Raw genomic sequence first — 11,048 nt, forward strand, 5'->3', positions numbered from 1 at the left:
AAAAAAAAAAAAAAAAAAAATCCCTATACCCTTCCTAAAGTAAAGGGTGAAATCCTTATACCTTTCCACGGCTCTCATAGACATGCTCCGTGCTGTATTCCCTGAGACTATGACATGGTGCAGGGAAGCGAGGGCACTCTGATAATCTGGGCTGTGTTTTTAAAACCTTGGTTTGGATCCTGGCTCTGGGAAAACCACCTCCATTACTCACTAGTCTTTGAAGCAAAGCGCCTTGTGGGATGAGCCAGCCTTAAAATGGAACAGGACTAGGGTGAGATTTACAACTCTGCCATGTCCGGGAAGTCTTTCAATCAGAGTTCACTAGCTTCGCCTGCATCGATTACTCCACTTTGAGTACATCTGTGAACCTTGCAGGTGTAGCCCCCAAAGTTCTTGGAGAAGCCTGACACATAGTATTCTGAGCAAGAACTTAATGCTGATGGTACCTGGCAGGTTGGATCTGACAGTTACAATGTTGTCCTTAACTACCTCCTAAAACCTGTAACATTGCATGCCTCATCTGTCCCAGCAGGGGGAGCCAATTATCAAGCTGTTTAATGCACACCAGGGAGAGAAACAAAAGCATTGGTTTTGTCTGTAGTCCTCCTAAAATTGGTCTTTGTGTGGGATTGTCTTCGAACTCACAGATGTGCAATTGTAAGAGGTCTGCAAAGGACATGGCAAACACTAGCCTGATCAAGCCTGAGATGTATTTCCTGGACTTCTGCTCCTGTTTAATGTTCACTACTTCCTTCCAACACACTAGTGTGACAAGATAAACCTGCATCTAGCAGGTGGGCCGGAACAGACCATACTTGGGAAATTCGTCTTCTTTTATCTAGGTCATTTTTAAGTGCAATTTGCCCTTTAGGGCCATCAAGATGGCTTTATTAGGTAAAGGTACCTGCCGCCAAGCCTGCTCTATACACACACACACACACACACACACACACACACACACAGAGAGAGAGAGACATATGCACACACAAACACATAACTACTAATAAAATGTAATTAAAATTTAATTATGCCTTATACATAGTAGGTTTGCAAAGCTCCTGCCAGCTATAGTTTTTAGATTAAAGTGTCTCAAGAGAGGACTGTCTGGAAGACACCTTAGCCATCGATTCCAAGATGTCACCACCGATGCCCAATGGACAGTGTGCCTACATTTTCAGTCTTGGGTTTTTTGGTTTAGTGTGTATGGCCAGATTTCCTCAGAAGTGGGGAATCTTTGACGTTATATGTAAAATATTGTATGTACATAAATAGAAATGGTGAGTAGAATTTGGATGAGCTTCTCAAAAGGAAAAGCCAAAAACAAAAATCAAATCACCACCAACAACAGAGGCAGAGGAGCTATTTGTGAGTTAAACCATGATGTGTCAGGGCTACAGACCACTGACTCCACACAGAGATCCTGGTGCCAATGTTGAAAAAGAAACATTAACAAGAAGTTATCATTTTTCTCCCCTTGCAATTATACCTTTTTTTTTTTTTTTTTTTTTAGAAAGTTACAGTCTGGGATAGAACTTAATATTATGATCAAATTTAGATGTGGCAAAATCCAAAACAGAACTACACACTGCAGTCTTGAGAAATCCAATTGCAAAACAGTCCCTGCCGTCCATCCCAGTCCCGGCAGCCACTTGTGTCCCACACAGATCCCTGGTTACCTCAGACTGCACAAAACTGACAGGAACCCGTTCATCTTCCAGCATGCGTCTAGATGCCTTTTGCAAATACATGTAATCGACGAGAGACTTATGGTCAAAGTTTCCTGTAGGAGCCTTGTCAGTTTGATCTTTTTGGATCATCCCCACAGGAAGGTGGGGGTCAGGGGCCATGACTTCCATCTCTGACTGCAGTTCCTTCAGCTCTTCAGGGGATAAGTTGGCCAAGATTTCATCTTCATCAAGCTCCTCACTAAGGGTGTCTTCTTGCTCTGAATTCCTGCTGTGCTCCGACATCATTTATTTTTTCTATCTGTTTCTAGATCACCAGAAAAGAAGAAATAATCCAATATGATTTTTTTTTAAAGAAGGAATCAGTATGCAAACACCAGCCAACCCACTCTTGAGAGATTTTTTCACTCAATGGTGTTGGTTGAGCTGCTGGGAGTGAGTGACTATAGCTCAGCTCATGTGGGATCTATATTAAGCAAGGTTTTCTGGGCAGAGTCAAGTCGCGGAACTACTACATGACTCCCTTTTTGGCAACTTGAGTCATCTGTACAAATCCATCTGACATTTCAGTACAGCTGCTGTGCTGGACAGAGAGTAGTCGGTCTACGGAATCTCTGCAGGAATAAAATGCATTCTTTTCTAAAGCCCTCCCACCCCAGGGTCCAGTTCCTTGCAGCCCACACCCACTGCTCTAGATTCCTCCTCCTCCCGCCTCCCCGGGAGGAGCCTGCTGCTGCTTATTTAAACAACTCACAAAACATCAGAGTAAAAATCCAGCCAGCAAATGCAGTTTCTCCTGGAATAGAAGCCTCTCTTGAAGGTGGACGGTGAGCTGGGCTCTGCCTGTCCTCTCCAGCAGGCTCTGGAAGCCGTGCCACTGAAGGGAACAGCTCAGGTCTTGCTATGGTGTAAGTGAACCGGTGTAAGCTGCTCTTATCTGCATCTCGATCCTGTGACCCGACAGATGGGGATAACAAGGCCCTGAATTTCCACGTAAGGGGGAGGGGCCATGTAAGGGGTTTTAAACCATTTATGTCAAAGCTAGCTAAATTAAGATGGACCAGAAGAGAATTTTTTTTTTTATCTTACTGTTGAAATACTGGGTGAAAATGGCAGCATGAAAAGATTTTTTTGTAACCTGTGGGGGAGGGACACTAATTTTTTTTCAGATTACTAACATGCAATTATGTTGACCCAGCAACACTACTTTTTGAGGTGAATCCCTGAGATATACTCCCATGAAGATGAAAGCACAATTGTGTACATTAATTGGCTACAGAAAGCTCTAAAACAGTGTGCATAATTAGTCTTGAGACAGTAAGTTAAACGAATGTATGTAAATAAAAATAAGAGCTGGGCCAAGTTCTGCACGCTTTTAGTCTCAGCACTCAGGAGGCAGAGGCAGGCAGATCTCTGTGAGTTCAAGGTCAGCCTAGTTTATGTAGCAAGTTCCAGGACATCGAGGGCTACATAGAGAGACCCTGTCTCAAATGCAACCTACCTCCCGAATAGATAAAAATAAAAATATCAGTGAGGTAGATTATTGAAAAATAAATTAGAAATCAAACATTTCAAGTGCTTTTATGGAGGGGCATGGGTGTCTGAAGGGCTGGGCTGGGGAAAGGCTTCACCAATATATTTTTATATATTTTATGTAATATATACATATAATGTTTTTTCTTCCCAGAGATAGAGTCCTTTTCTGCAGCCCTGGCTGTCCTGGAACTCACTGTGGGCTACAGTGATCTGCCTGCCTCTGCCTCGCAAGTGCTGGCATTAAAGGCATGTGCCACCACAGGTTAACTATTGTCAAACTCTGAGTTTTGCAACTCTTTAATCAGAAATTCAGATATTTTTGTACAAACCAGAACATAACATACAGAGCTAGAGAGAAAAGGAATTTTTCACCTTATTTCCCTGTTGCGAGCAACTGCAATGAGTGCTCTGGCTAATTTCAGTCACTTCTTTAGAAACTTCGGAACTCTGGATCATTGTACCACCTTTATAGCCTTTGGCAGTTGGACCTTGGAAGTCAACTCTGCCCTTGGCTGCATCCTTAGCCCTGTGTTCTTTGGTTTATTGTTTGTTTTTGATATAGGGTTTTGCTATGTAGCTTTGGAATTCACCTTGTGGTATGGCTGGTCTTGAACTTGCAGTTATCCCCATGCCTCTGACACCCAAGTGTCATTACAGACATGCACCACCATATCCATATGCTCTCTGTGTTTTCTTGTTGATCAAATCAGGTTACTTTTGAGGCAGTTATATATTCTAGAATCACATAATTTTTAAGATCTCCCTGTAAAGAGCTATAACTTATAAAGTGCATAGTTCATGTAACCAATCCTTAATTGTTACATAGCTAAACTGTTTTCATTTCTCAGAAGTACAAACAGGTCTTCAACGAATATCTTACTAGTTGCATGTTTGTAGGCACCCAAATTTATTTGCTTAGGTTAAGTTGGATACATTCTAAGAAGTCAAATTGCAGGGTCCAAAAATATGAAAAACTAAATGCATTTTGTTTGTTTGTTTGTTTGTTTGTTTTCAAGACAGGGTTTCTCTGTATAGCCCTGGCTGTCCTGGAACTCACTCTGTAGACCAGGCTGGCCTCGAACTCAGAAATCCACCTGCCTCTGCCTCCCAAATGCTGGGATTAAAGGCATGTGCCACCACTGCCCGGCCCTAAATGCATTTTATGTGAATATCTAAGTGATCCTCTTAGTGTTATTCCATGGTAAATTAGATACATATGTTCCTAGGTCTCTTACACATTAATTATAATATATATACACATATGTATATGTAATTATAATGTAATTATAATTATATACACATATAATTATAATATATATGTATATATATATATACATATACACATCTGCAGGTATATTGTGGTGGTTTGAATATGCTTGGCCCATGGGAAGTGACACTATTAGGTGTGGCCTTGTTGGAGGAAGTATGTCACTATGTAAGCAGGCTTTGAGGTCTCCTAGTGCTAAAACTCCGCCCAGTGCAGAAGAGAGCCTTCTTCTGGTTGCCTTCAGATCAAGATATAGAACTCTTGGCTCCTCCAGCACCAAGTCTGCCTGCATACTATCACGCTTCTCACTATGACGATAATGGACTGAACCTCTGAATCTGTAAGCCAGCCCCAATTAAATGTTGTCCTTTTTAAGAGTTGCCTTGTTCATGGTGTCTCTTCACAGCAATAAAACCCTACAACATACATGTAAATGCACACACACACACACACACACACATCCCTCCATGCTCCAGAGTTCTTCATCCAGAGTCAACAAAACAAAAGATAAAAAAACCTTTAGAAAAAAAAAATGCATCTGAACATCTGTGCTTTCCCCCCAAGTCATTATCCCCTCAAACAAACAACACAGTGTGTCATATTTCAGCAACAGCCACAGAACCCATTAAGGTAAAACAAAAAGAAAGTCTAAAATATAGAGCATTAATAGGACATTTTAAAAATGCTTCCATGAAGGAAAACATTAGATTAACAGCCAGCCATGAACAAGAGGCTTTAAAAATCTTGGCAATTTTACAGAAAGTGGCCAAGAGCCTTTGAGATGCAATTACCTATGAAGAACATAGAAGCTTAGCATTGCAATGTAGATCTGAAACCCTCCTAAGAAAGACAATCTGAATTCTTTCAGATTATCCTTTGGTCCTGAAGTACGGCACTTGTTTTCAAGGGCCTCCGATAACCACTGAGCTGAGTGAGGATTGTTCCTCCAAGGAGCCCTGACTCCTCCCACAGCATCTCTCATGAGCAGGAAGTGCCTAAATCTCTCCCAGCTGCTTCCCAGAGCACCGTACCCTCCTGCTGACAGAGAGGGTCTTGCGGGTCTGACTAGTCTGACACCGAGATCAGTTAGCTGTGTTTGCTCTTCACGGTGTGTTATGGAGGTCACCTCTACAGCTTCCCACCTCAGCATCCAACATGACCACAAAAGCAAGCAGCGACCTGCAGGGACGTCACCTGCATGACCCAACAGGCCCCAGACCAACTGACTCTGGATCGGAGTCTAGAGGAAGAAGTGAAATTGACTCCCTGCTAGGAGCTGCTGAATCAGAATTCTTAAAGTTGGGTCTTGGAATCTGTGGGTTTTTTTTTTTTTGAGGGGGGCAGGGGATAGGAGACCTCTTCTGGTGATCCTGATGTGTAAATCTAGAACAGCCCAACGCCCCAAAGGCTTGGCTCATTCTTCTCTGATTGCTTTTCACAGGTCTGTGCTTATCTCTCAGACTTTAATGCAACCAGAAATGATTGACACTGCCCTGGGCCTGGGAATCCCAGAGCATGGGCCAGGCACTCATCCAACAGGCCAGGCTTACAGAGCTCAAGACACAGTGTTTGGTGAGTGCCTGCTTTGTGCCATGCACTGTATTAGGTAGCTAGGAATGTGGCAGAACTCAAGACAGAGAAAGCCATATTCTAGTGAGGGAGACAATGGCAATCATTTCTGGTAGCATGAAGTGCTAAGGAAGATGGATCCTATAGGCTAGCAAACAGCAGTGGAGAACGATTCCCCCTAGGAAGAGGAGTCTGAGAGATAAGCTCAGGCCTAGGTTGCAGGATGGCATGTGCAAAGTCAGGCAAGACAGATCTTGGAGTGTGAGGTGACTGAAGCCTCACATGACTGGACGCTGTTGGGCATGGAGGATTTGGGGGCAGGGAGGAAGGCAGGGCCAGGCAGGACGTGTCTTAAGGACCAGTGCTAGGTTGTTCATTCTAAGCATCATTGAGAAGCAGCAGAGGGCTTTTTACATGGGCCATACTATGGTTTATGCTTTCTGAAGGCCACTTTGGCTACTGCTCAGAAAGCAGATTGGATTAATTAGAGGACAGACAAGAATAAAAATTGGAGATGAGTGAGACACTTGCCTTCAGATAGTCCTTAGTAAGGAAGGAATGTGGCATTTTGGAGGTGTTGGAGGTCTCGGGCCTTTCATTGTGTTAGCCACAAATAAAGCTTTAAAACTTCATAGTGTTCCCTCCTAGAGCTCTGACCTTTAGTGACGGTAGCATTTTGCTGTATGTCCCGTACTGCCACCCTATCCCCACCCCCTACTCCACCTCCCCTGTCACAGAAGAGGAGCACATCTAAGTTTAATGGAAGACAGAGGGATTGAGGGAAGGGTGGGGGGAATAGGAGGGGGAAGGGAAGGAAAGGAAACTGGAATAAGGGAGGAAGGAAGGGAAAGCCACACCAAAGAAAACCACTTGCTGTCTACATCCTCTCTGCATCGGAGATGATCTAATGGTTTTTTAAAAAAAATTAGGGATAAAGGTTAGATACTTGGTGACTTATCTCTGTAAGAGATTAATATACGTAATCTACATATGTGTAGAAAGACAATAATTTAAATATATACACACACTTACTTGAAAATGGATTTTGTAACTCCAGAAAGCTCCACAAGAAATGGACCCTTGGCTGTGGAAGCTGAAGGGGAATGTATCACTAGAAGGACAGACTTAAGTACGGCCTTCCACAGGACACACATCTGTACTTGGAAATGTCATGATTCTTCTGTGATGTGAGGTTATTTGATTCCTTGCTTCTGGTCAACCTGAAGCACTCACTCATGCATTCTAGGGGCCTTCAGGATCTGGATTCCAGTGCATTCCTCTTGTGCAATTCCCATCAATCCCTGTGGCATATTGTGCCAAAATTTAGAGCTCCCCTTCCTTACTCCAACTTTCTGGATGGAGCAAACTTTATTTATTTGTTTGTTTGTTTATTTGTTTGTTTATTTTTTCTTCATTTTTCCCTGAAGTCATCTCCTTCCCAATGCCCTCCCTGATCTTGAAAACTGGGCTCACAGTTCTCTCAAGTCCTCGTCTAGAACTGGGCACCTGCCCCACAGAAGTGTCACTGCCAGTCACCAGTCAATCTCTCCCCTCCAGGCATTTTTAGCCTGCAGCTCTGCTGCCAACATAACCACAGAATAGCAATTGAATAGAGCCCAATACAACAGGTAGAATTACTTAAACTATTATGAATCTCTCTGTGTTTTTTTCCTAACTCATTATGCAGGCCTTAAGTATAAACAGTATGTCACAACAGAATCTTACTATAAAAAATTTGGACACACACACACACACACACACACACACACCCCATACTTACTTTGTAGAACACTTTGTCTAGAACTGGGCACCTGCCCCACAGAACTGTCACCGGTCAATCCCTACCTCCCCGCCCCGGGCATTTTTAGCCTGCAGCTCATTTAGGAAAAGCTTAAATGACATAATCAGCAGTAACTTAAAGAACATTAGCTGTTAGCTGTGCCCAATATCTAACAAATACTGCTCAAAACTGAAAATATGGACTGGAGAGATAGCTCAGAGGTTAAGAGCACTGACTACACTTCCAGAGGTCCTGAGTTCAATTCCCAGCAACCACATGGTGGCCCACAACCATCTGTAATAGAATCTGATGCCCTCTTCTGGTGTGTCTGAAGAGAGGACAGTGTACTCACATACATAAAATAAATACATCTTAAAAAAACAAAAAAACCCTGAAAATAGGATTTCTTCATGTTATTCTTTCTAAAACACATATATGATACTTATCCAAACATATGTGAGTCCTCCTAACATACAAGAAATGCAGATGGCCCGAGAAGGCAACACATCCTTCTCAGTCCATTTCCTCTTTTAAGTTTTTCATCCTCCACTGATCCTGGTTGTGAAGATGGTAGATAAGTCAGCTCTTGCTTCAGCTATATCCCTGGGTTAAAAATGGACACAACCTCTAGAGTAGCTTCCAAGTGGTGTTAAATAAATCAGTTGTGACCTGTTTGTAGCATGCTGCTCTCTTGTGCAATTCTGTTTGGATCTCCAAGGCCCTGCAGACTGCCTACAAATTGCCTGAAGATTTCATGAGTGTCGTACAAGTGCTTGGCTCTGCTCAAATTTCCCTGACCCATAGTGCAAGCCCTCAGAATGGGCTCTGAATTGTAAAAGGCAAAGGTTTCTCTAAGGCCCAATCCCCAGCCCACTTTGCCTTTCTCAGATCAAGTTCAGCTACAAGACGGATAGTCATCGTTTTACCTTAATTGTTTTATAAACCAGATCAGTTTTTTAATTGAATTGCAGCTGGAGGGATGGCTCAACAGTTCAGAGCACTTGTTTTTGCAGAGGACCCCGGCTTGGTTCCCAGCACCTACATGGTAGCTTACAACCATCCATAATTCTAGTTTCAGAGGATCCAATGGCCTACTCCAACCTTCTCATGTATATGTACATTGTGCGTATAAACACAGGCAGGTAAAACACTTATATACACATAAAATAGAAATAAATATAAAATTAACTTTTAAAAATTAAATTGTTCCTATTTGAGTTTTATTCCAAAGGAGAGTGAGACGGCTATCACCATCCTATTAAGGCAATGATATACACTGACTACTGCAGTTTAGCACTGGCACTTTGATCACTGTTGCAGCTACAGCTGCTACAGCTGCTACAGCTGCTACAACTGCCACAGCTGCCACAGCTGCCACAGCTTCTATGGCTCCTACATATGCTACGGCTGCTACAGCTGCTAGGGCTGCTACAGCTGCTATGGCTGCTACAGCTGCTAGGGCTGCTACAGCTGCTACAGCTGCTACAGCTGCTACAACTGCTATAGCTACTGTTTTTAGTGATACCATTGTTACCATTATTGTAAAATTCCTGCTGCTGTACTGTTATTGATCTTGCTGCTATTCTGCTAAACTTTACTGAGTACTTGCCATTCCTGAGCAGTGACAAGCACTTTTTAGATGTGTCACGTTTTCCTAGACGACCTTGAAAGAACTAGAAAGAACTGCAACATTTGTCAGAACTGACACAAGTATTAGGGATAAAATCAAAACAAAACTAAACAACTCATTATTTATCTGGGATTTCCCTCTATCCTGTATTTCTCCTGCCTCAGCCCTTAGTGTGCTAGGTTATAGGTACGTGTCAGAAGTCATACCTCCTAGTCTTCTGTTGCCTTCTATAATTTGTCCAGTACAAATGCATTCATTATCCAGGGCTAAAATCACACAGCATCAAAGGTGATTATTCAGTTGTTGTACATGCAAGTGTGTGTGTTCATGTGTGCAGAGGACAAAAGTCAACCTCTGGTGTCATGCCTCAGATGCATCTATCTTGGATGTTTTGTTTTGTTTTGTTTTGAGGCAGCATTTCTTATTGGTCTAAAGCTTGCTAAGTAGGCTATCCAGTGAGTCACAGCCACCCTCCTCAGCAAATACATCACCACACCTGTTTTTTGTTTGGTTGTTGTTACACAGAACTCGTCTACTTCAGTTGTGCCTGGGACAGGCCTAAAGACCTGATCACAGAACTGAGGCGTACACTTCAAAAGGAGTCAGCCTCCTGAGGTAGTCAGTCACTGACATCTCCTAACTCAGAGGTGTTCCAGATTGATCTCTGCTATAATCTGTGGAGAGATCTGCATGCTTTCTTTATTCAGGTATAAAGGCGCCCTAAGAAATATTTTGTTATAGCTAAAATTGAGATTTAACATTGCTTCCTGGCCTTCACAGTGTTTCAATAATCCTAATTGATCTCCTAGCTGTAGTTAGCTTGGAATTTCTACAAAGGAGCTGTCTTATCAGAGTGTCTCCAAAGTTAGAGACAGCAGTTAGACACTAATTGCCAGAGCAGTCCCATAAAGTTAGAGATAGCAGTTAGGCACAAATCATCAGAGAAGTCCCACAAAGTTAGAGATAGTAGTCAGGCACTAATTATTAAGAGCAGTCCCACACAAGGCAGAATTGTTTTACTGACTAGAGAGAAGTTATAGGGCTTCTCTCACTAATTATTTACGTTACAGCCAAGGAATCTAAAATACGACCCTCATATGCTTGCCTCAAGACAGACCCTGAGAGTTTACCTTGGGGCTGCCAGGACAACCCAGTCCGAAGAATGACACCACTGTTCCTCCGCCTTGCACCTGGCTGATTCATTGTACTGACCTTGATGTGACCATCTCCTGCCGATGTGACCATCTCCTGCCTATGCGACTTCTGTAGTTTGCCCTGTTCTCTATATACCATATAAGCCTGATTTCTACTCTGTACAAATGACATTCAATTTCAGCACTCCCTTGTGTCTGTTTCTGTTTGTCATTTCTTCGCCAACGCCTTGTCTACCTGACTAGGACCCTGTTCCCCCAAGGGTTGAGGGAGGCCTAGACTGGCCGGCCTGTGGCAGGTTGTTTTGTTGTTTTGTTTTTTTTTTGTTTTGTGTTGTTTTTTGGGGTGGAATGGGGGTGGAGTTCTTGGGATTTTACTCTGGTCCTCATGCCTATATATAGTATACTAGCACTTAACTGAGCCATCTTC

At 42.8% G+C, this 11,048-nt stretch overlaps 1 protein-coding gene and 1 long non-coding RNA gene across 3 annotated transcripts in view; one reads left to right on the forward strand and one right to left on the reverse strand.

Annotated features, from left to right (window-relative positions):
• The window catches only part of Lmod3 (leiomodin 3), a 16,307-nt gene extending 13,714 nt beyond the window's left edge, over positions 1-2,593 (reverse strand). The window contains exons 1-2 of one of the 2 annotated variants that reach the window (XM_031382700.1): positions 2,440-2,593; positions 1,677-1,992 (exon numbers count right to left, since the gene is read on the reverse strand). In XM_031382700.1, the coding sequence (XP_031238560.1) occupies positions 1,677-1,973 (297 nt within the window). In that variant the 5' untranslated portion in view covers positions 1,974-1,992; positions 2,440-2,593. Of the gene's footprint in view, positions 1-1,676; positions 2,167-2,439 lie in introns of those variants that run through there. The other variant, XM_031382699.1, reaches the window with a different exon arrangement.
• On the forward strand, positions 2,470-10,808 carry LOC116099317. Its single transcript, XR_004122207.1, has 2 exons — positions 2,470-2,593; positions 10,583-10,808. It is a non-coding gene; the product is annotated as an uncharacterized LOC116099317 (long non-coding RNA).
• Positions 10,809-11,048: the final 240 nt, after the last annotated feature.

Source organism: Mastomys coucha, unplaced genomic scaffold (assembly GCF_008632895.1).
Source record: "Mastomys coucha isolate ucsf_1 unplaced genomic scaffold, UCSF_Mcou_1 pScaffold20, whole genome shotgun sequence".
Classification (NCBI taxonomy): domain Eukaryota; kingdom Metazoa; phylum Chordata; class Mammalia; order Rodentia; family Muridae; genus Mastomys; species Mastomys coucha.